The sequence below is a fragment of the Drosophila grimshawi genome, unplaced genomic scaffold (genome assembly GCF_018153295.1).
Source record: "Drosophila grimshawi isolate 15287-2541.00 unplaced genomic scaffold, ASM1815329v1 contig_311, whole genome shotgun sequence".
Lineage (NCBI taxonomy): Eukaryota > Metazoa > Arthropoda > Insecta > Diptera > Drosophilidae > Drosophila > Drosophila grimshawi.
In genome coordinates, this window is record NW_025063098.1 from 24526009 (window position 1) to 24551935 (window position 25927).

Genomic DNA, 25927 nt, shown 5'->3' on the forward strand with positions numbered 1-25927 from the left:
TAAATTAAAATGCATTTGACAATTTTTGTTATTGTGTTTTTTTTTGCTGCAGCGTTAGAAATTGTCAATTTGTAGGTGTGCGATAGTTTTAGTAGTTTTACGACAATTTGTCAGCGCATTTAAGTTGCACAACAAAATAATACGCATTAGCAATAAATAAGCTCAAAAAGTCAAACATTGTTGCCATTTGCCATTAATAAAATTGTAGCATACATTTTGGACGTTGGCTAATGGGGAACTCGGATTAGTTTAAACATTCAAATTTACTGCTACAATTTTTTGTTATCGTTAAACATTTGTGGACTTTTAGTCTACCTTAATAAATTGTCTTAAGATATTTAGCTTTGACCATTTTATAATAAATTACAACTAAATATCAAAAAACTAGTTTTTACCAACACAAAACTAAACCAAATTTATTTTTGAGAAAATATTTATTTACATCAAGTAGAAAAATAGTAGCAATAAATATATAACTTTATCGATGCGAATTCCAACATAAATTTACATGAATCGGATTTCATAACGAGCTTACGGTCTTAAACGAGCCCAAATAGCAAACTAACTGTGGCGATAAGGGACGAATTTTGATATATGTCACAAACCCTCTAAACAGCCATAGCTCAATGTCAATGCAATTAACTGCTGGCTACAAAATCCAAAGAAGAAATTATGAAATTATCATAACAAGCTTGGAAAATGCCAAGCAAGGAAAAATAAATTTAATAAATTAAAAGCAAGGAAAAAAATGGCCAAACCAGAGAACAGCATGAAACGAGAGAAGTGCAAGCCAAGGGCCGCAGGGCACATAATACCACTTAATTAGCGCTGCGTAGCAAAAAACAACAACAACAACAACAACAAGAACAGGAACAGCGAGAACACAAGGATAACAACAATAACAAGCAGCCCATGCTTTTAATGCACATTAAGACCAGGGAGCCAACACGAAATCGCCGCAAATCAAGAAGAAGAAAGCTCGGGAAATGTATGAGGGGCACCGCAGAAGAAGGAGTGCAACCGCATATGAGAGTGTGGAAAAAGGACAGCGAATGTGGGTCAACTGCACAGCTCATTGTGAAAAGTTAATGCAGATGAGTATGGAGGCATATATATATATATATATATATATATATATATGCATGCATATATTTATATATACAGAGGGAGAAAGAGAAAGAGAGGGTAGGCAGTGGCAAGAGGAGCCACAATCACATGTGCAGCTTTTGGAACGTTTCGCATTTTGGTTTAAATGTCATTTGCATTTTTTTTCCTCTAAATGAGCAGCTGCTTAATGGGTGTGTGTGTGTGTGTAAGAAAGAGAGAGTCACTCTGGCTGTGTGTGTGTGTGTGTGGGTGCTAGTCACGGCTGCCATTTATTCCATCCTTCTTACTTGATTTAATTGTGCATAAATATTTTGCCATTGCCAGCTGCATATAAATTAGGAGCCAGCCAGAACAAAGCACAGCACTTATGTGTGTGTGTGTGTGTGTGTGTGTGTGCGTGAAAGAAATGTTAATGATGTCAAATGTAATGAGATTTGTATTTTTAGTCGGTGGTTTTTTTTAAATATTTGAAAAGCAAATGAGCCGTGATATAGTTAAGGTTTACAAAGACTTTTGCATAACGAATAAGCGACAATTACAGATGATTGGATGGATTTTCGTTATTTTAATCTGAGTTTAAATTTATCACAGATTTGAAATAAGTTTTCAAAGATAAATTTATTAATTCAAAGAATTTTGCAAATTACCTCTAAATATACTCTATAAATATTATTATTATTAGGGGACTTTTGCAATGCGACTTCTTCCCAAAAAAATATAATAATATAAGAATAGAATCTGCCATATTTAGTAGAATAGAGTTTAAAGTCATAAAGTGTTTATAGAAATTATAGTTTTCGAGTTTAAAGACAGAACTCGCTAGAATTAGTTTATATCTATCTATCTATCCATAATTCACTTAGTACACAATTTATTTATTTATTTAAAACCCATTAAATTTTAGATATTGAAATCTTTTCACAAAGTTCAGTTTATTGCAGTTTGCCATTAGCGGCAATAACAAATGCCGTTTATCTAAGTTATCCTCGATTTGGCTACATTTGCATTACATGCAAATAAAACACTGAAACACATTATCGGCTTTTTCGATTTCATTTTCAAATTGCAATTAAATTACATTACATTACATTAGCGAATTTTGCAACATTTTCCATGCGATACGCATTTAATTTTTAATTAGTATAAATGAATTTGATGGCATTAGTCGTTGAGTCGCAACAAATTGCACATATGCCAAATTGGTTTACATTCTCGTTGTTAATGAACTCTCCCCAAAAAATGGAACACTCTGTAAGGCCCTTATTTGTATGCAACAAATATATTATTTAAAATGGAGGCAAATGTGTCAGCTGTCAAATGCCAAAGCTTAACCAAATTCATATTTATTTTTCTAGCATCAACCAATATCCTTTAAACATATAAACTAATATCGGACATAAATTGCAACTCTTGTGTCTTGGACAGGCGAACAGTATGTGACATTAATGCTCAAATCTGTGACTGTTAAAGCTTAAAGTTTTGCATTGTCAAATTTTAGCATTTATATATACAGAAAATAATTGCGCCTGTAATATAGTAATGAAATCAACTTGAGAATGCGATTTCGACAATAACTTGAGGGTTTCTTTTCTGGTTGAAATGTGTGCAGTTGATTAATATGTCAAGGAGGTTTTTCCGGAAATTGAAATGAAGAAATGCAATGCATTTTATCTGTGCGGGGTATACACAAACTTATTTTCCAAACTTGAATTCTCTGGCTCTTCTCGTCTCTGAGATCAGCGAATACGCACACAGTTGGACAGACGAATATAGATATATTGACTCGACTGTTGATCCTGATGAAGAATATTTATTCAGAGATGCTTCCTTATGCCTGTTACCTACTATTCATGCTTCTGTGTATCTTTAACAACTAACCTTCAACTAAACTAATGATTAGTTGCTTTCTCAGTAAAAAAAAAACGACTGTTTACAAATTCCATTTGAAGCAATTTCTTATTCGATTTACATTTCAGTTATTTCAGTCTTTGATTGTCCCGTTTCCTCTTTAGCACCCTCAATATTTATTTATGATGGCTAAGATATTCCTTGGGCAACTTATTTCTCCTTCATTTCATTCAATTTCATTTCGATTCAGCAAAAAGCCTGAGGAGCGTTTTGCCCCAGCAATATGCAGGAGATTATGATGCGCTTAACATGACAAGTGCTTCACTCTCGTCTCTTTCGCTTGGCTTAACTGGTCAAGTTTGAACTTTGATTAAAAACTGATACGCATCGAGTCCTAAATAACATTGATTGTTTATTTGCCTTTTTGCTGCTGTATTTGAGTCTCAGTTGAATCGCATTTTGTGGCCTACAGCTGCAAACAGCTGCAAAAACTTCAAACCAAAGAGGCCAGCACCGTGAAAAGGGGAGTGGAGTGGAGAGGAGAGGAGAGGAGTGTACACAAATGTTATGATACAAACTGCACAAACTTCAATTAGTGCATGCAGCTGTTGAGATGGTCTAGAACCACAACACTTGGTCGGTCCTTGGATCCGTTTTGGTAACCTGATGCGTCAATTGCTGTCGATGCTGCTGCTGCTGCTGCTGCTGTTGCTGCCGCATATTTTAGGCTGTGCAACGTTTGGCATATTGACAGGCGCATAATTAACACTATTATCAACACAACGCATAGAGCAAGGGAGATACCGAGTGTCTGTGTGTACGTGTGTGTGTGTGAGAGAGAGGCGACGAGAGGAGTATGGCTGCCAAATGTATTTTGGTTGGCCATTAAAATTGAACGAGCTGCCCAAACTGACCCGAGCTAACCAGAGACATAAGTTTTGATTACGCTGCTGCCTGCTCTGCATATATATGCATAAGCCTAGGGCTTTGACTGTCTACCCCAAGTGAGTGTGAGTGTGTGTGTGCGTGTGTTTCTGTGTGTGTGTGTGTGTGTGGTCTCTGCATGTATTAGTGTTGATTGCATTTGGACCCATCTAAGCCATGGGCTGCATACACTGGCAACAAATCAAATTTGCGAATAATAATCATAATAATTATAAATACTACAATAAAACGAAACGGCTAAAATAAATTTCCTACTTTCAAAACGAAAGTTTGGCAGCAATTGCTGCATGCAATGGCTCGTTGGTTTTTGCAGCAACAAGCTTTTAAGCATCACAAATTAGTAACTAACTAACTAAACTAACAAGCAAGCAAGCAAGCAAGCAACTTGAATTGCATTGTTAATTTCATACGCGGCGTATGCGCAATTTTACGCTTGGCAAAGCAATTGAAAATTGTGCGTATTATTTTGGCGCGTGAACCATGCGAATGTTATGTGAGTGTGTGTGAGTGTGTGTGTGTGTATGTGTGTGTGTGTGTGTGTGTGTGTGTGTGTGTGGGTATGTGTGTCATTATGTGTTTTAATATGGCAGTACATAATTACTGAAAGGTGTCAAACGTCAGTAACTTCATAATTCACAACAACATCAACAACAATCATACCAACAATCATCATCATTATTCTCTCCTTCTCATCTTCGCTTTCGTGTTTGTTTGCTGTGTGTTACATTTGCTGTCATGTTCAACCGCTGCAACTGCAACTTTTGTTGCACAAAACTTTTGGTCTGTGCTGAGCTGCAACAAGACAGGCCAGCACACAATTTGTCAGTTGCTGTAGCCATCGAAAGTTTGTTGACCCTGTGCCACAAAATTTGTTGCGATTCTGTGGGCCAAAAGATTTTGTAGCAATTTGTTGCGTTTACTTGTGATATTTAGGGAATTATTATTGTCACAATTGCTATGTGTTAGATCTGCTCAGCAATGGGCTTATGTAAGAATTCAGGCTGGCATTTTGTAAATTTTATTTCTGTTAATATCCTCACGGATTTGTAGGACATTATTTAATGGCACTTTGAGCTCAATATTTTAACTGATTATGAACAACCTTTAGAAATTGAAGTAATGTCTAAGTAAATGTAACTATAATAGTTTAATTAAGTGTGTAATGATAATATTTCAGTATCCAAATCCATATTTAAAATGAGCATGAAGGACTTCTAAGAGTGCTTTATTGCTTCGTTCACTGATATGCTAAACTAAGCAAATGCAATCTAGGAAATTTGTATACTTTATATGAACATGGAAACCATTTCGATGTATTAAAACCCATTAAGACTGCTGCTAATCAAGTAATTCTAAAAGTTCAAGATATAATTCATTTGAGCAATAGTAAAAAAGTTGTTAATTTACTCATTTACACATTTTATTATTAACTCGATAACATAATTTATGCATAAATTTTACATTTTAAATATCCTATATGTGCTTGACTTCAACCAATACTAATCGACTCGTTTCGAATCTTTTTCTCTTTCTAGGTAAGTTCATGTACAGTATAGAATACCGTAACGATAAATGTTGTAAGTAAGGATCGAAGTATTCATTTGCATAACCAACAGCGTTCGAGAGGCAAGCAAAACCATAAGCCTGAAATTCCGCAGCATTTTGCATATTTGTTGTAAATTAAAAAAGGGAATAAGCCAATGCAGCTTTTTGGCTTTGAAACCCCATGGAAATCGATGAAAAATCTATTGTAAAAAATGCACTTCTATATGAAATGTACGAACCCGACTGACTGGTGCTGAGGGTTGAGGGAGGTGAAGTCGAGTGTAGGGAAACATGGAAATGCCATCATATGCCAGCGTCAGCCATTTAATAAATATTTTTATGCCGCTCATTTTGTAGTTATAGTTGTTATTGCAGCCACACATTTTCCAAGAGTTTTTAAGCCCTAACCAACCCCTCTATGCAAACCCGTTAAAAGTATATTTGCTTCAATTTTTATGTTATGTTGTTTTCCATTTTATGCACGAGAAATGTGTTTTGTGTGTCGGCATTTTATAAATTAAATAGTAGTCGCAGTCGATTTAGACAGACATTTACCCCCCCACCCCCGTCCACGCGAATCGTGCGTGTTAGCCAGACATAAAAATTGCGGCTATAACCGGTTTAACCGTTATAACTGTAACTGTTGTGGCCGCCATTTTTCGTGCCGTTCCGTTCGCATTTTAGTCGCGACAACGAAACGCTGCAGGAAATCAAAGTTTATGACATTCACTCGCCATAACTTTCAGCAACATTTTACGCTATCCGCTAGATTACATTGCGCCGGCAAAATGATATGGGAAGTTTAAGTGGTATTTCTCTCTCTCTCTCTCTCTCTCTTTTATTTACACTCATCTTTATGTAGTGAAAAGGTTTCCGAGTTATATATCAAACGTATAAGGTCAATCCAATTTTATGAACTATACATATTGTAGTACATAGTATAGTCAAAATATATGATTTAATCTAGACGTATTGCTCTGCCAAAATCACATTTTTAATTCCCGATTCCTTAGATCTCTCAAGCATTTTAACTGGTAATTTTGTTGAAAATTACCAACAATAAAAAATAAAAGGAAAATACAGCAAAACTTCCCTTAACTTATTAACCCCAGACTTGTCATGGAATTATGTCATAGTGAGAACTGCGCTTGCCCCCTTCCAGCCGGTTTCACCTTGACCTTTTCAACACAACACTCCCCCAAGTAAATTAATACTTGTTCTGTTCATTTGCGTGCACACCACATGCGCACCACAATCATCATAAAAACCACGGTGCGCAACCTTTATGACAATCACAAACGCCCCTGGAGCTGATTTGTCCCTGCTACCTACCCCCGTCTCTCTCTCTCTCTCTCTCTTCAACTATGCCAAGCTTGTCAGCTGACAAACATAAAACCAAATAGAGAACAGAAACCATTTCAATATGCATCGATTAGCTGTCACGTTATCTGGCCAGCATTTTTCAAGCAACGCTAACTGCCCCGCTAGACACTTTTCACCCGCGCACCCGCGACCCACCTTTTGGCCATAAATGTCAAAACTTATCAAATGCGGCGCTATATAAATCAGCAGACAACTTGCAGCAAACTGAACACTAAACTGGCTACTGTCAATCAAACAACTGGGTGTTGATTACAACTGGCACACTTCATCACTCACCTCAACCCACACTGCTGGGTTGCCTGACTGCTTTCGTAAGTGTTGGGGGGGGGGAAATATTAAAAACAATTTAACCAGCTCGAAAAGTTGGCTGAACAGTGCCAAAAAGCAGGTGAAAATGTCAACGACAATTGCCAACACCAGGTGGCGCTTTGTGTCATAACAACAACAAACAAGACTCGAGGCAAGGCAACTAACAATGAACAATGAGAACAACCGACACATTTGCATAAATTTCAAGCAACCCGCAGCGGGGCAAAAGTTGGTCGCCAAGCGCTGAAAGTGATTTACATCAACACCACAAAACAGAACGCCACCCCCCACTCCCAACAGCACCACCATCACCATCACCACCACCCCTCTTAGCATTTGGGTGCCTTGTTTGTTGCTTAAGTTCTGTTTAACTTTTCATAAACTTGCAGCACGCTTCGCCGCGCTACTTTCTGTTTGCCCCCCGCATGCGACGCCCGCCCTCTCACAGTAGGTGAACGTTCGCACTTTGCAGGTTTTTAGTTACTTTTTTTGGGCGGCGGGGGAATGGATTGGGAGGTTTTTATTAACCGCATTAGTTGATTTTTGTCACGCGAAACTTTTTTCTTTTGCCCGCTATAAATGTGATTTATGGCCAAATTTTTACACACACTCACTTGCAGGTAACGTTTGTTCGAGTTGTTGTTGTTGGGATTTATTGCTGTTATTGTTGTTGCATATTTTAACAATTTATTTATTTAGCATCAAGGCGAGTTTTTATTTAGACTCACGCATTGCCTGCCCCTACATATATATATATATATATATTTATTTATGTATTTTTACGAGTGCCTGGAACTATTTAGCTGTTGGTGTCGCTGTTGCCACGCCCTCACTTAAGCCACCGCCTGCCCTTGCATTTAGTTATTGTAATTGCAGGTGCTTGATGAGGGGAGGTAGGCGAGGGGGATGGAGATGTAGAGTGGTTTTGTTTGGGCAAGTGTGCGTGTACTTGATTTAATGGTCCGGACTGCTTTTTATTTATTTATATCGCTTGAATTTAGTCAACAATTTGTTTGATTTGATTGCTCTGCGTGTGGTGCGGCAAGGGGTGTGGTGAGTGTTCGCTGGTAATTGGAGAGCAAACACTGAGCTAAATAAAAGGACATCTCTGTTGATGTTGAACTACTTATGGACATATTTATACAGCCATAAAGTTAAAGCGTTTCAATTAAGTTGCGAAAACATGAGAAAATTGAATATAGAGAAAAAAAATATGGCCATAAAATATGAACAAAATCAAAAGCCAAAAAAAGCAACAAATAATACAATACAAAGTTGTTTGTGAACTGAGAATATGAATGTAAAATATACAGCTAACTTTAAGCATTCATACATTGTATCCAAATATCATAAATTCCATCGCGTTTTATTGGCCTATTTCTCAAGAATATCATTAATTCGGATCCAGAGTCGTTCCTAAATGTTTCTCAACTTTATTTCGCCATCAATTACGTGACTTTCGTACTTAATTGCTATGCAATTGACTACTACTACTACCACCTTTCCCTCCCCTACCATTACCGTATTGCCAGTGGTTAATTGTTATCTCCACATCCCCTTGATGGCCACACCCCAAGCTTTTTCATTTGATTTACCAATTTCATTGGCTTTTAATTGTTGTTGTTTTTGCTACTGCCTGCTCGGCTACGTGCTCGGCATATATCCATTTCAATTGTTGGCTTAATAAAGGTTTTTGAAGCCAACTCGAAATGAATAATTACAAATTTAAAAACAAATCAAGCGTTTACTTTCAATTGTGCCCTTGTTTGGCCTTGTCCTTGCTGGACACTCTCTCTTTCGCCATGCCTGTGGCTTTTGTTGTGCCCATTAATTGATCGTAAATTAGTTACTCTACGCAAATTAAATACTCAGACCGGACCATCCTTATACATCCTGTCAAAGTTTGCCGAGTGACAGGCACGCGGACATTGCCACAGTCGCAATTTGCATATGGGGAAAGGGACGGCGGCAAGGACGTTGACAGTTTTCAATTTTGCCTACGTTAGTGGCTTGACTGGCTGATAGGCATCTGGGCTTTAAGAAGGTTCTTTTGCCAAGGACATGGCAGCTGTCTACAACATTTTATGCGGGTGTATGTGTGTGTATGTGTGTGTGTGTGTGTGTGTGTGTGTGTGTTTTAGTGTATGTAGTGCTAAACAAATAGCAGCAAATGCGCAAAGCGGCTAAAATCGATAACCTGATTTTTCCAACGACAAACAAAAGGCAACAGCAACAGCAACAAGAAAAACAAAAACGACAGACGACAGACGACAGGCGCAACCGACTCACATTTCCTATGGCTGTCAACGTTTTGGCCGTCCCCGTCATGACGTGTAGTCCCTCTGTGCATATGTGTGTGCCTGTGTGTGTGCATGTGTGTGTATGTGTATGCGTGCGACACCGCCCACAGGAGTAGGCAACAATTTTTTGTACCGAGCCACCGCCGCACATTAATTTTTAATGCATGGCTCGTTACATTGCAAGCCAAGTGTATGCTTATGTGTGTGTGTGTGTGTGTGTGTGTGTGTGTGTGTGTAGTACGTAATAAGTGGCATATAGAAGTGGCAACTGTGACTGCAACTCGCATGCCATTTGTGCTGTCATTTTGTCTGTGTGCCGTTTAAGGCCATCCCCTGGCAAAACCCATTAAATAAAAACGCAGAGGAAATTCTAAATGAAATTAAGTCCACATATACACATACAACCACACACACACATACAACCACACATACACACATAAATGTCTATTATACACATACGTGAATATGACAGTGCGGTTTATGTGGCACCTACACCACCCACAGCACTACAGCAAACGGCTGTGGACTCCATTCAGCACTCGTCTGGTTGCCATGCTTAGTGCGGTGGCTTTTAAATTGGCCGCCAAAATGGCCGAAAAGTCAACTAATTGCAGCACTGGGTTGACCATTTGTGAGTGAGCTCGCCATATGGAAAGGTTATTAAATATGGCAAATAGAATACGTTTATGCATTTATGTGTATAAAATGAACAAGCAAACAATTCAAATAATTATGAACTTCATAGAGTGCCATAAAAGTAAATAATATTTGAACAATGTTATGATTTCCAAAGTGCTCCGATTTATTATTCAATTCGATTGAGAAATTTAATATTTGAAATGCAATGTGAATGCAAGCAGTGCATTTATTTGTCATCAATTATGAACTGCTTGCTATTTAACACTGAGTTTATTTCATTGTATTTTTATCTCTTATAACATTTCTTATCCTATATGTGCCCAATTAAAGACCAGCTCAGCAATTTTCAAGAATTTAAAATATTTTCTCTCTACTTGTGCCAGCTTCCTTAGCACCTGAAAGTTGAATTCACCTACATCGGAAAATATGTGAAAAATGTGTGTTTTCCATGGGCGGTGCATCATTTGGACTGCATTAAGTTTGCGAGTTATGTGCAGTAAAATACCAAAGACTGTAAAAACATGACTTTGTCAGCAAGTTGTAAAAAAAAGTTTCGTCTTGCAGCGACGACAACGCAATTCAATGGCGCCCGAGCTATGAAATATGCGGCAAAGTTGAGGCGTAAATAGAAACTATAGCAAAAACACGAGTTAAATCAATGCCACAACTTTCTCTCTCTATCCCTCTCTCCATGTCTCTCTCTCTCTCTCTCTCTTTTTTGGCACACTGTTGTGAGTCATATGCGCCGTGCTTCTCTTGCCGCGCGTTCCAACTGCAAATGGCGGAGTAACGAGCAAAATTAAAAAGCAATATACAAACAGCAATCACGCACAGAGTTATAAAGAAATAGAAGAACAAAGAAGTGGGTAGGCAAAGTAAAGCCCAAACTCAAATTAAAGAAAGCGCTGACCAAATTTTCCGTAGTGTGTGTGTGTGTGGGTGTGTGGGTGTGTCAGCGCCTAAAAGTAGGCATCAAAAGCACACGCGTGCGGTCATTAAGTAATTTGCTATAATGATCACCCAACCAGTAGCAGCAACAGCAACAGCAGCAGCAACAGCAGCAGTGAGTGCCGAGTGCCGAATGGCATTTGGTGGTAGCGAAAATGGTTGAGTGGCGCAGAGTTCTGTGTTATGTTGCCCATCGGCGTGCCTAATGAGCCACGCAATGCTGCACGAAAAGTGCGCTAATGTTTGTTGTTTTGTGGCATTATTTTTGTTTACAAGTCGCACACAACCACCCACTATGCGCTGTCCACTGTCCACTGTCCACTGTTTGCTGTCGCCATGTGTCATTCATTAACGGAGTGGCCGAAGTAGGGCTCTGGACGGGTCCGCCGTACTCAATTTGGCCTGCGCCTTGGCGTCCGTCTACAAATATTTATATTTGCGCTGCACTCTCGTTTTTTTATTTAAATTGATAGACGGTGCAAACGGCTCTAATGAGGGTAGACAGTGGCCGGGGGGGGGGGGAACGGCATGAGCAGTGTGGGCGGTGCTTGCGCTGAGTCGTTACAACTAAGCATACTTAATTGATTGCTTTTCAGCAGTGGCATTGAAGAGTTTAGCTGAACTGCGTAATTGATATATAATTAAAGCACAGTTGAAGTTGTTGCCGAGTCACTGGCAAGTAGACACTCCAAAAGCGGCTAAGTGCCTCTAAGACAGCCAACTGGAGCACTGAGTGCTTGGCTACTGAATTGCTGAGTTAAAAGAACTACCAGAGAACTAGTCAATTTGCTTCCTAAGAAGTGTGACTACATTTAAAGTAACTAGTTTTCATTTGAAGTTCTAATTAATAGGTGTAATTATACAGCACGTTTAAATTTCATTCATTCATTGTATGGATAAACCAGAGCCCACAACTTTAAGTAAGCAGCTGATTGCTGCTGCAAACAGTATGCAAACAGTTGCAAAATTAATGATGCATTAAGTAGTGCATTCTATAAGTGATTTTCCTCTTGCCAGCAATTTCAACAGGACTCCCACTGCTGAGCAAATGTCAAGTATTCCAAGCACCTCCCATCCAAGCGACCATCGAGAACTGATTTCCATGTTTCATTCGCTTCCTATTTAATAATGAAAATTGTTACGTACTTTTTATTTCTTTTTTATTTGGTTCCATTATTTACCCATTGCGTCTGTTGACTTATTTAATGAGTGCTGAGACGAGAAATGTGAGCGTTAAGAAAATGTGACCTCAATTTCTCTCTCTCTCTATCTCTCTCTCTCTCTCTGCCTGTCTCTCTCTCCGTTTCTCTTTCTCTGTTTGTTGAGCCATGTAAATACACGTTTGATATATTGACTATATAAATTGGAAGCGGAATCGAGCAGTAAGGCAGGTAGTCAATCCTAGAGAGTGAGTGAAACCAAATCAGAGGACCGCATCATTTACATGAACAGGACATTTAAGTAAAATATTGCCGACGTTGTGGGTAGCTAGCTGTGAGTGCGATAAGCGCGGGTTCAAAGAACGCTGCAAATTACCCGAAAAAAAGCTGCTCTTTCCCCACACAAAAGCAAACTGAGTTCACAAAAGGAGCTACGGAGCCGGCTACATGTTGCTGGATGGTTGGCGGGGGGATGGGGCGGGGGGAGGGGCTGAAAAGGGCAGGCACATAAAAATGCTCAAAATGAAGCCATAAATGCGCAATCACGAAATTACAAAGTAGCGCGAGATATCCAGTGGTGAAGCAGGGGGATGTGGTAGAGGTTGAGTGAGTGTGGCATAGCTTGAAAGTGTTTATTTATGCAGTTTTTTTGTATTTTTTTTTTATTTTATTTTGTTATACCGAACATTGCGCGCCAAAGAGCAGTCAAATTTAATTGGCTTGCAAATTGCCCAGCCAAAGTTGGCGCACTCAAGAAAGAGAGAGATAGAGAGAGGCGCCTCTTGCCAACTTCCCACTAGCCCCGTTCCCTCGACTCGTCTGTCCTTTTGGCATTTCATAACAAATTGCTTCAAATTGGGGCTATGTGTGTGAGTGTGTTTTTGTGTGTATTGTCTTCACGCAGATTCTGGCAAAGTTGCCGTTAAAACCGCCGCCCATTAAAACTATTTGCCGTAACAAACAAGTTGCCCCAAAGCGTGTCCATCCATGGGCGAAGGCACAGGGAGCCGCTGGTGTGAATTCATGCCAAAAGTTGTGCCAAAAATAAAAGTGAGAATGGGAAAAAGTTGTGCGTTAAGATATTTGGGGGTGTGCTCTGCGCTATACTAAAACTTTCGATTGTCTCAACATTGTTCTTGCACCATACTATTTGCACAACTATTACAAAGTCAATTAGTTTTCTTTTTCTTATGTGTGTTGTGTGTGTGTTTCATGCATTCATTTGCCTCTGTCTGTCTGTGAGTGTTTTCGGTTTGGATAGCTTTTTAAATGCCTGAAATGGTCATAACAAATACATATATATATATATATATATATATATATATATATATACAGAGTGTTCTGGCAACGTCTGGCCCAGCCGATTGAATTACTTTTTGCTCCTGAAATTCAATTAAAGAGCCGGTCCACGCCCACATTACATTGACGTATGGCACACCTGAAAGCTGCCAACAGAAAGCAAGTATTTTGTAGCCTTTTTTTGTTTTGTTTTGTTCCATTTTTGTCGGCTAGAAAAATGATTGCGCTTTGTCAAACTCGGCTCTGTTTACCTCATTTCAAATAGAGCAAACCTTTTCAAATTGATTTTATTTATTCATATTTCATTCAGTTTTTCTTGACAATGTTTTTTAATGAGCAGAAAAAAGGCTTTAGAAGTTATAAAATAAAACAAATGTCAAGAAGAGCCTCCCCAAGCATTTTTCTATGCAAACAATAAAAAAAGAGAGCATCTTTTGATGCATAAATATTCAATTCGCATAATTTGTTACCACTAGTAAACTCGCATTAAGCGCTAATAGAAACTAACTGGTAATTAACATTTCTCATAGCTACATTTTGACATTACAACTCCATTAACAACATGCTTGAATTCAATCTTCAAAGCCCATAAAACTTCAGTAATACAATCTCAATAAGTATTACAGCTTTAGGCTACACTCGAAAAAGAAACACTTTTTCAATTAGCCAAAAGGTAAAACAATGAAATGCAGTTGAAGAACATTTTTGTAGTAGTACACTTGAAATTTGAAATGGTAATGGAAATGGAAATGGTTACGAAATGGGAATTGTACTAGTTGGAGTTGGTTTCGTGGCAGTCATCGTAGTCTTCTTTGCATCATAATTATAAATCAACTAGCTGCCTACCACCTACCTTCCAACTTGCTCCTGCTGCTGCTCCTGCTGCTGCTGCTGGTAAATACAACAACTAATCCACTCAGGCGAACCAGTAGAAAACAACATTAAGGGACGGGACTCTGAAGTTGTTGTTGTCGGTATGCGACCCAATTGCAACAAGTAAGCGAGAAGCAGCGACTAGGGGTAGAAACAAAAAAAAAAAACGTTAGGGTTGCCGCCGTGGCTGTTTGTTATATGGCAGGACAAGGCAGCGGGGAGTTGACTCACTTTCGTGTAATGTTGGGGCGGGCGAGAGGGCGGAGTTCCCCAGTGTATGACATCAGCTATAATTTCCATTACGAGTCGAGCGCTGAAAATCGTACACCTGGGAGCTTATTAAGTCAAGACCCGCTCGCTCGCAACTGGGCAAATGTTGTAATGTAATGCGCAAATTAAATGAAATAAAAAATGTCCAACTCTTGGGGTGGTGGACAATGGGCGGGCGACTGCCGACTGCCGACTGGCAACTGGCAACTGGTATGGCTAACAAATTACTACAAGGGCATGCAAAAGAGAGCGAAGCCACGCGAGACTGTAAAGCGCATAACTTGTTGATATTTCCTCAACGTAAAAGGTGGCAGCACTGATCCGTTAAACTAACCCCAAACAGTGGCCTTCAACTTGAGGCATTTGCTCCAGCATAACTCAACTGCTCAACTCATGCAGTGCACACATGCAGATAAACTTATCATTTATAGGCCATATAATGCGCACTCGGCTCCGATAAATGTGATGTGTTGCTGCTTCTTGCTTGTGCATCGCAAATTACGCACTGGACGCCTATTTGCATAAATCACTTGAGAGAAGGGGCAACTGGGCAACTGAGCAAATGGGCAAAGGCAAGCGAGCATTAAATTATATGTTGTGGCATTTGTTGCAAGCGGATTGTGCTGTGAGTGCTCTGAGTGCTGTGTGGGGGCAAACAAAGTCAATTTATGTGGCTGTGAATGTGACTGGTCACACTGTGCCAACTGTCAGCTGTTGTTAGGCAACTTGAGTCACTTGGCAACTCTAGAATCAAAAAGTATTGCGTACTTTAGCGCGCGTGAAATTACATAATTTTTATTTTTTTTTTTTTGCGTTGCTCCTGTTGCTCTTTCGCTTTTTCGCTTTTTGGTATTGTGTGTTTTCAATTTCGCTTTTAATAACGTGCGCCAAAGTGTGGGCTGGAAGGTTGGTGGGGTGGCAAGGAGCAGGCAGCAGGGAGCAGGCAGCAGGAAGCAGGAGGCCGGGTTCAGATTTCAGCGCTTATTTGGTTTCTGATTATTATTTTATACGCTGTGTGAGTTCACTGTGAGTGGGGAGTGGTGAGTGGGGAGTGCTGAGTGGATAGTGGATACTGGAGAGTTGAGAACAACGAAACACGGAGAGCGGAGAGTTGGCAACGCGTCACGCGCCTCAAAGTATGCATCATGATATTTGCCTTTTTATCGCTGCGTGCCCAAGTTTGCCAAGTGCTCACTGTGTGCGAGTGTGTGTATGTGTGTGTGTGTGTGTGTGTGTGTGTGTGTGTGTGTGACTGTGTATTATTATTTCAGTTCTGCAATCTTTTGCCACGTTTCGTATTCGTGATGGTTTTTATGCTTTTATTTTGCGTCTGCCGCTGCGCCATTCATCAATAATTCACATTGATTTCTTTTGCTTTTTCGTTGCTCATTTTGGTGGTGTTGCTGCTGCTGCTGCTGCTGCTGCTGCCGCTGCCGCTTCTGCTGCTCCCCACAGCAGCTGCTCCCCAGCGCTGTTTGTTGTTGCCATTGTTATTTCGTATGTTTGCTCTTTGGCGGCTTCGTTTCTCGCTTCTCGCAATTCTCGCATGTAAACAATTGACAGAAGTCCGATGGGAACAAATGCTAAAAATGCCACTTTGTTAGTTTTATGGCCGAACGTCTCAGTAAAGCCATACGGTCAAACGGCGAGAAATTGAGCTGCTGAATATTTAAAGCAAATGATTTTTACCACTTCTTCCAGCACTCAACTCTCTGAAGACTTTCGCTCAATTCCACCTGTGTTGAAGTACAGTTTGCACCTTAAAGTGTTGCGTTCATGCGGCTCATTCAACTCGTCGAATTTTAACACTAGTTTTTGTATAATGCTGTCGGTACTCGAATGGATTTACAGTCTGCAATTGGGCATGCCAACTTGTCAAGTGGCTTTTCATTAATTGCAACTGCTGCGCTGTGCTGTGCTGTGCAGGGCTGTGTCAATTTAAATTGCCAACACTTAAAGTTACTGTAAACCACACCACACACGCCCAACACAAGGGCTACACTTTTTTCCGCCTTTTACGCCCAACAACCATTTCTATGCCGAATGGATATTGTTGTTGTTGTTGCTGTTGCTGTTGTTGTTGCTCCTGGCAATGATATGACAACACTGCAGCAGACATTTGAAAAAAAAAAGAAAAAATAAAGCGGAAAAAAGAAGAGAAAAGCATTCACTCATGCGTTGCCATGTTGTGTTCCCTATTTCCCTCTATAGTAACTTTCCTGTGCATACTTGTTATATAAAGGTATCTTGTATCTCTCTGTGTGTGTGTGTGTGTGTGTGTGTTCGTTTGTCGGCTGGATATCACATGCTGATTTGATTGGATTTGATTTAATTTTCCAATTGAAAACACTTGATCATGTTTCCCAATGCTAGAACAACACAGAGCTGGCTGCTCTCCTGCGTCGTAGTTATTACATTCTTTTCTGTTCAGTACACACAGGACTCAAGGATGCACATACAAGATACATGTGATATGACACGATTGTTGCGTCTTATTATGCGACACAGATTCCCTCCCAAACAAGACAAATTGGCACTGGAAGCTTTATGTGTTTGTATACGTATTTGTATCTGTATCTGTATCTGAGCCGACAACAACAATTGCTAAATGATTTACACGCCTCACAGAACAGAACAGAACAGAGCAGAACAGATAACAAACGCGGGAAATGAAAACACTTCAAGTGTTTAGCTTGTTATGAAAACTTCGCAAACTGATGCGATTGTTGTAATCTGTTTTTCTTCTTTAATTTAAAGTCTGAAGTACATCTAAGTTGATGACTAGACTTGAAGTTGAAAGGTTGACAAAACACCAAGAAAAAGTTGAAAGATATTGCTTGCAAGCTGAACAAACTGTTCAGGGAAAACCCTTATTATTATTGAAAGCTTAAACATATATGGATAGCATTTTTGTATAAGTAGAACTTACTGGAATAAACTTAAAGTTGAAGATCATTAGAAATGGGAGCATTTTAACTTCTTTCAACAAATGAAGAGCACTTACAGCATTTGTCGCTAATCTAAACTTTGTAATACAATAATTATCTCAACTCAACTTAATTTGTTTTCTCTCTCTCTCTGTTTTGCAGCAACTCTTTCGTTCACAGAATCAGGGCTTTGTGGCTGCGGTCGCTGCCACGTCGGCGGCAAGTGCAGCGGCCGCGGCCGGTGCCGCACCACCAGGTGCACCCAATGGCACAATGCAGGCGTCGCAACAGCAGCAACAGCAGCAGCAGCAGCAACAGATGCAAATGGCGGCCGTGTCGCAACAGTTTTTGGCCGCACAACAGGCACAACAGAATGCAGCATATGCGGCACAGCAGGCAGCGCCGTATGTCATGAATCCCGGACAAGAGGCGGCGCCGTATCTGAACATGATTGCTGCCACTCAAATGCCGCAGTATTACGGCGTTGCGCCCTGGGGCGTCTACCCGGGCAATCTGATACCCCAGCAGGGCACACAGCCCCGACGCCCACTGACGCCCTCGCAGCAGGGCGCCGAGAATCAGCCGTATCAGGTGAGCACAAATCGGGAAAGGGATTACTACGAAATATAGGGGACATCAGCAGCTCTGTATATAGTATATATATAAAAATCGGGGAGGGAAGGGGGGCTGTAAAAATCAGTGTAAATTCTTGTACACATTTAACGCATTTAATGTTGGAGTTTTATATATATATATATATAGTTATATATTTGTATAGTTAACCTACAACTTAACCTAAAACGTTGTATTTTTCTCTCTTTTCTTTTTCTACATCAAATAAAAACACAAAAACCAAATGCTTCATAACTACCAAAAATACAAAAACCAAATCAAATGCTAACCCCTGTAAAAAAAATGAAAAACAAAAAAACAAAAATCAAATGCAAATTGTGTAAAAAAATCAAATCTGAAATCTGAAATCTGAAATCCAAGGTCATACCGGCCTTCTTCGATCAGAGTGGCTCGCTCGTGATGGGACCACGCACCGGCACGCCCATGCGTCTGGTTAGCCCCGCCCCCGTGTTGGCGGTGCCACCGGGCGCAGCACGCGCCGGTCCGCCGCCGCCACAGGGTCCACAACTGTATCCACCACAGCCGCAGACGGCCCAACAGAATCTCTACTCACAGCAGAACGGTTCCAGCGTTGGAGGTAAGCCAAATTGCATACAATAACCCCCACAAATATCCATACACTAAACCCCAATTGTAATTAGCCTGTAAAGTGTGTCACATACCCATCTATATATATAAATATATATACATCTATGTGTATATATCTGGCATATATATATATAAATACATATATAAGCACTGTCTAACTCTGGCATGGCCATTAATCTATCTAACATTCCATAGCTTAACGTAAATATATTCAGCAACAACAACAACAACAACAACAACAATTACTTACAGCCCAAAACAATACCACGAAGACAAGAGCCTCGAAATCCATTTTGTGTATATCACAGCAATTATAATAAATAATGTTATATAGACTTTCACTTGACGCATTCCGTGCTTATGGCCTGACGCCATCCCACTTCCAACTTCCAACATGTCAGCATATTATTCAGCCATAACAAAATAATGCAATTTATAATCTCAAATTCCATTTCTATTATATGTTGCGTGTCTGCAATTGCGCTACAATTGCAATTGTGAGTGAGGCACATCAGTTAAGTGCTACATAATAAAATAGAGTAAAGTTTGGTGTCCGATATCCTTAGTTGAAATTTATAATTTATATATATATATATATATATATATTATTTATGCATATAAGAGTAGTATAAAATTACAGTGTAGAACAGGAGCAGAGTCAGCTATAGCAATGAACAATTTTAATTGCAACACTCAATTATTTTAATAATCATTTAAATTTGAACAAACAACTGCGGGTTATAAGTTCTACTAAACCAGTGTTAGGTAACACTGCGTTGAAGGGCATGACAAACAGTTTGTGTTGTCCCACACACACACACACACACACACACACACGCACACACATCTATAACAGTTAAGCGGAACACCAACTGTTTTGTTGTCTCTCACACACACCCACCAAATAAACGAACACCAAATGTTTTTGTCAGTAAATTTTCTTAGCTTTCATAAATATCTAATGCACAAAAAAATAACGGAAAGAAAAACAATAAAAACAACAACAACAACAACAAACTGAAAACTGAAATGCAACTGAAAGCATGCAAAGCACACAAAATATTCTATTTCACAAATGTTGCAACAACGTTGTTGTTATCCTTGTCATGCAACTAACTCTGTCAGCCGTCGACTCTGAATCATGCAATATGACTATAAGTGTGTTTGCGTGTGTGTGTGTGTGTGTGTGTGTGTGTGCGGATTAGTTGACTTTGCTGAAAATAGCCGAAACGAAACTCTGCACTTTGCAAGTAAGACAACCCTTCACATATTCCATATTTTATGATGCCGTGCAAGCAAACTGAGCCCTCTGCAGTGTCATTTAATACATATTATTGTTTATTAATATTTATGATTATTAACGAGTAGCATTTATACATTATTTGTAGAGGCTTAAGTCTATTATAGCAATTTAATTAATATGGTAATTAGAAAGTAACATAAAACTTAAAATGTCTGAAATTAATACTTGACAGCGCCCTGAGCAGGTTCCTGCCTATGGCATTTTCCAACTCGGTCTCAAAAACTTAATTCAAGCATCATCTATCCACGCAGAACACTGTTTTGTATATCTATATATATATATATATGTATATATGTCTATGTATATGTATGTATGTATGTATGTGTGTAATTTTTGGGTGTTTGTGTGAGTCGAGTGTATTTTCTGTTTAGTTTTCGTGCTCAAAAATAACAGTTGCAATATGAGCTAAAGGAATTGTGTTTGTTGGTAAAAAGTGTGTGGGTGTTGGCAAGAGGGGAAGAGCTGGTAACCAGAAGCTCGAAGCTTGGCAATGCAAAACGTTGATGGCTTTTACAAAGAGCTTTATTTGTATTTGTTTGTTGTTCTTATTGTTGTTGCTGTTGCTGCTGTTGCTGCTGCTGCTGCTGTTGGCAATTGTTGTAAATTTATAGAATTTCAAATTATAATTAATAACGGCAGTCAGGCAATGAAAGTTTACACTTTCGACGGAGTTTCCTTGTATATAGCAGCTCACCCCTTGAATACCATTTTGTAGATGCCAGCAAACTCACCCCTCCTTCCCTCCTCCCCTCCTCCCTCCTCCAAAACTCCCGTGGCGTTTTCTATTATTCGAAAGCTGCTGAAATTGTTGCGGAGCGCAATGAAAAGTTTTAATTTTGTAGCTGTAAAATAGTTGTTCAGCTTTCGCTGCTGGTAAATTGCTGCCCGGAATTATGGCGCCCACGATTTAAACGATGATATTTATTTGTTGTCGGTCTGCTGGTGTGTAGAATCATCGTGTATAAGCGTCGACATTTAAGCGCTTATTGAATTATTGGTCCGAAACGGGAGTATATTACGACCCAAAGTAAAAATCAATTTGACCACACGTAATGCCGCTTAATGGACGAAAAGTTCGTATTCCCAACCAATTTCCAATTTCCAATTGCCATTTCTCATTTCACAGTCGGCCATTTGCGGCATCACATTTTCGACATTTTGCTCAGTTAACTCACTTAACTCGGTAATGGCTCAACTTGCACATTATTTCGTTAATTAATTTCCCTTCATATGCCATTTTAATGAGCATTTTTTCTCTCAATATTTTTCGCATTTCCGCTTCCGCTGACTCATTCCGCTCCTGGCATATGACTGCAGTTTCCATTAAGGTATTTTTGAGCAGAGCATGCAACAGCCGTGTGTGCAAACAGCATTTCGTGTTGCAATTGGATTTTATGGAATTCTGTTAATGATTAAATTGATCAACTTGAAAATATTCAGTTGGGACTCGAAACTCGGCTCGGGTTGAACTGTTTTTAAAGTTCGGCAAGACCAAAAGTGTGTCACACGTGCATCATATTTTCACTGCTACTGCTACATATGCGAGGCCCACTCAAGCATCTCTCTGTGGGGCCTGACAATCAGTCAAAAATCAATTAAGTGCATTTGTCATTACGCCCATCTTGACATTCAAACGATGCCAATCCACAACCAACGGCCGTTTGTGCTACGGCTGACTGCGAACTGCTTCTTGGCGTGTGGTTCGAGCATTGTGCCTGTGCCTGTGCCTGCTCTTAAGCAGATGCAACCCACACACACTATCACAATCACAGACACAGACAAGTTGATGTACAAGTCAATTGCAATTAGCACTAACGCAAGTGAGTCGCTTCTCAATTGGCCAGCCATCCGTCCATCTTCCCCATAAATGGTAGTTTCGCTTACTGGCATCCATCCTCACAGCTCACAGCTCACAGCTCATTACCGAAGCACTGCAATCGATGCGCCAAGACAACAATTGAAAGCCTGCCCCTTCATTCGAGCACAAGTCACAGTAGCCGCCCAAACAGCTCAGGCCACAGAGTCATGTCCTGGCTGCTCCTGGGTTTCTACTGTGTGTCTGCATGCAATGTCAAAAAGCTTTTTAATGGAGATTATATTGTTTTAAGTGGCTGGGCAAGCAGCATCAACCGCCCGGCCACCCTCCTCTTCAGCCTCACCACTGGCAGAGGCCTGTGCCCAGACAAGCTGCAATTACAAACGCTAATACGCACATGGGGGAACAGTGTGTGTGTGTGTGTGTGTGTGTAACTCGCATAGCTTGACTTTGCAACCGCCAAACCATTTCACCATGCCACAAAATAGTGATTGGGTGGAATGGTGGAGGGGGAGGGGCACGGGTACGGGTACGGGTACGGGTACAACGGCCCGGCTCTCTGGCTGCCAGTCAAGAAGGATTTTGCTTTTGCCTTTTGTCTTGCCATGCCCACAAATTGTTATGTACACCTTTCACATGTTGGCAACATGTGATTGCATTTGGGGGAAAGTGAAAGCAAGCCAAACAACAACAACAACAACAACAACAACAGCAGCAACAGCTACACAAGGCCCAAAGCCAACACCAAAACCACTATACATACACATAAGCTTCATATCTGCCTCTCTCTCTCTCTCTCTCTGCCTCTCTCTCTCTCTTTCTCTCCGTCTCTCTCCATGTTATAGAGGGCGCATATTGTTGTTATCCTTCTTGTTGTGTTCTGTGCAGACGTCTGCTGCTGGCTTTTGTGCAAATGAATTCGTTTATTTTGTAAAATGTCAATTGCTGTTGGGCCACAGACGAACAGCAGCAGCAGCAGCAGCAGTATCTGGGATTTAGGGTGGAGAGGGGGGTGTTTGCAGCAGCAGGAATGTCAGCTTCTGAGTGATTTTGTGCCTCATGCAGTGGCACACCACCAGCAGCAACTTGCCTGACACTTGCCTCAAAGGCAACAGCACAGCTACTGTGTGTGTGTGTGTGTGTGTATGTGTGTGTTTGAGGGGGGCAAAATCCAGGCAATTGTTGCATTTTGCGCTTAATAAAATTCCCAATGACGTGTACAACATGGCGTATGCGGAACGATATTAAATGAGCGACACGCTTTAAACCCAATTAGTTAGCCAAAAATCGTTCGAAAATATCTATATAAATGCTCGAGGCAATTGTACATTTATATTCGATGCTATTATTTAAAGTGAATCCGATAAAGTAAGATTGTCGCTGGCATCAGCATTATATTTATGTAAATATGTGTGCATAATGATTTTATTTTTATTTATATTAAAGATATGTAAATATAAATGGAATATTAGATAGATTGAGAAACACCACAATAAAATTCCTTTGAAGCCTAACCAGCTGAGCGTAAAATATGGATGAATATATAAAATATGTTCAGCCGAAGATGCTGCAACTAAAGTGGCATAAATTCATACACACACAGCACACACATACACAGCACACACACACACACACACACACACACACACACACACACACAGCACACACACACACAGCACACACACTTGTGAGCATTAAAAATGTTGTGTGAGATGCATCTTCAAGATACAACAAGAGTATCTCTCAAGTATCACTCAAATTGCTGGCTTGCCTGCTTGCCTCACAGCACTCATCGCACACACGCATGCCATATTGCATTTAATTTTGAAAGCTTTATTTTTATGGTCGCTGGTGCTCAAACATTAATTATATTTTTGTGTAGGGCTCTTAAAAATGCATCTGTGTTTAGCACGCAAATTTGCCAGCTGCTCCTTAGTTTCAAATAGTTTCCGGGCATTTAAATAACTTGAACATTTTCTTTAATGCGTTTTCTTTTTTAGTGCGAGTGTGCGAGTGTGATGAGCTCAGGTGTATGTGTATATTGCACACGTGTGTGCATTTGTAATTCATGTAAATGATTACATTAGGCTGGGCATGCGTCACAAGAGGAAGGGGGAAGGGGGAAGGCGGTGTCGACTATGAGGTGGCATCAGCTTGCCCAGCTTGTGCCCATGTGTGGAACGTGTGCAAAAACCACAAAATGTCGCCTGCAATAAACGGGGGCGTCTTTTTAATGCCACACACAAACAGATGTGTGAGGCAGCATTAAAGGCTGCAGTATCGTTTGGGAAAGTGTCCTTGCGAAGGCAATGCATGCACTCACAAGAGAGAAAGAGAGAGAGAGAGAGAGAGAGACAGTCAGAGAGGCAGTAAGGTAGTTTAGTTTCCTCTCTTAATTATTATGACTGTTTTCGACTGGCGATACACACACTCACACTGCAACAGCGACATCCTTCCTTCCACTCTCTCAATCTCTTTCCCCCCGTCGCTGCATGCACACAGACACAAATTGCATGAATAATTCTCTTTTAAATTGTTGCAACTACCACGCGGCAAACCGAATCCACAGCATCCCATGGCGGGGTGTCAGGCGTCTGATGGGCATGCTGGGCATGATGGTGCACAGCAAATAAAATAAACAGACTGGCAAACATCCAAACCAGAAGAGTACCGCTCTTTCTAACCCTCCACTTACAATACATATGTATATATATGCAGATACAGATATATATATATATATATATACTCTATATACACTCTGAGGCCGCCCACTCGACACTTTCATTGACGCAAATTGTTTGTACTACATAATCCATTTCAACCCCACTTCCCTCCCACCATCTGCCCCACTTGCCCCCTACTGGCTGCATGCTCATTGCCTGCATTTGAAGTGGAATTTAGCAGTCGCGTCACTGAAGTGCGTCAAATTAGTTGCAATTTAAATGCAAAACTTAAAAACTTTTGCAGACGCGTCGACTCGCCAATTGCTGATGTCATTTATTAAGCATTGTATTTCACAACACTCCCTCCCTCCCTCCCCCTTTCCATGGCAAGCTTCAACTTTTCAAGACACAAAATAAGCGCATATATTTCATAATTATTAACTAATTAATTGAGTTATCTTATTGCAGTTTCGGAAACCTTCGCAATTTTCATGCAATTATAATTCTTTAGCGCTTAGTTGTTCAGAAAGAACGCCACAGTTTGTAATCTCTGTAATGAAATATGTATATCATTGTGGCACCAGCAAGAACCAGCTGCATGCATCCCTTATCCCTGGGCTAACAGACCACAAGCCTTTACAGCCGCATACTCTTTGTGTGGCACATGCAGCTGCAGGCATCAAACAGCGGGCAGCAGGCAATGAATTCAATTTGGGTGCAAAGTTGCCTTCGTCGGTTCTTTAAATATAAGTTGCAAGTGGCAAACAGCATTGTGTACTTTCACCTTTTTGCACCGCTGCTGCTGCTGCTGCTGCCGCCTCATCCTTGCATGCCTGCCACACACGTCTTGTCAGGCTGTAAATTTCTACTCATTTTCATCTTGCTCGACTGCTCTGGGCGAATCAATGCCAGTGACATATTACAGCATCCATCAAGTTGGCAGCCTTCGCAACTAGCTGCCCTTGCTCTTGCTGCTGCTGTTGCTGCTATTGCTGCTATTCTGCTGTTGTTCTGTGTTTTCGTTATATTCCCTGTCTCATTCTGTATATCCTTTTACATATCCCAGGAGCTTTGCTGTATGTGTAACTCTTGGAGCGCATATGTGCGTCCTTAATGGGTGACATTACGACTACTAGGCCTCTTTACTCACCCCCCCCCCACCCCCCCTCTCTCTCTCTCTCTCTCTTTCTCTCTCTCTCTACTAGTTAAATGTGTAAGTGGGCAGCCCTCTTGTCGGTTGCCAGCTCTCTCTTGGCCACTTACACACTTGATGCTTGCTAGCCTGCCTGCCTGGCCTGCCTTGCAACTAAAACTAACGGCACAGCTGTGCCTTAAATTAGGCAATTAAGTTTATGAGTGCCTACAGTAAGA

General features: G+C 40.4%; 1 protein-coding gene across 4 annotated transcripts in view; it reads left to right on the top strand.

Annotated features, from left to right (window-relative positions):
* The window catches only part of LOC6568094 (maternal protein pumilio), a 106126-nt gene that overhangs the window by 76270 nt on the left and 3929 nt on the right, over positions 1 to 25927 (top strand). For all 4 annotated transcript variants that reach the window (XM_032740791.2, XM_032740792.2, XM_043215253.1 and 1 more), the window contains 2 exons: positions 17716 to 18144; positions 18547 to 18763. In XM_032740791.2, coding sequence (XP_032596682.1) covers positions 17716 to 18144; positions 18547 to 18763 — 646 coding nt within the window. The remainder of the gene's footprint in view (positions 1 to 17715; positions 18145 to 18546; positions 18764 to 25927) is intronic.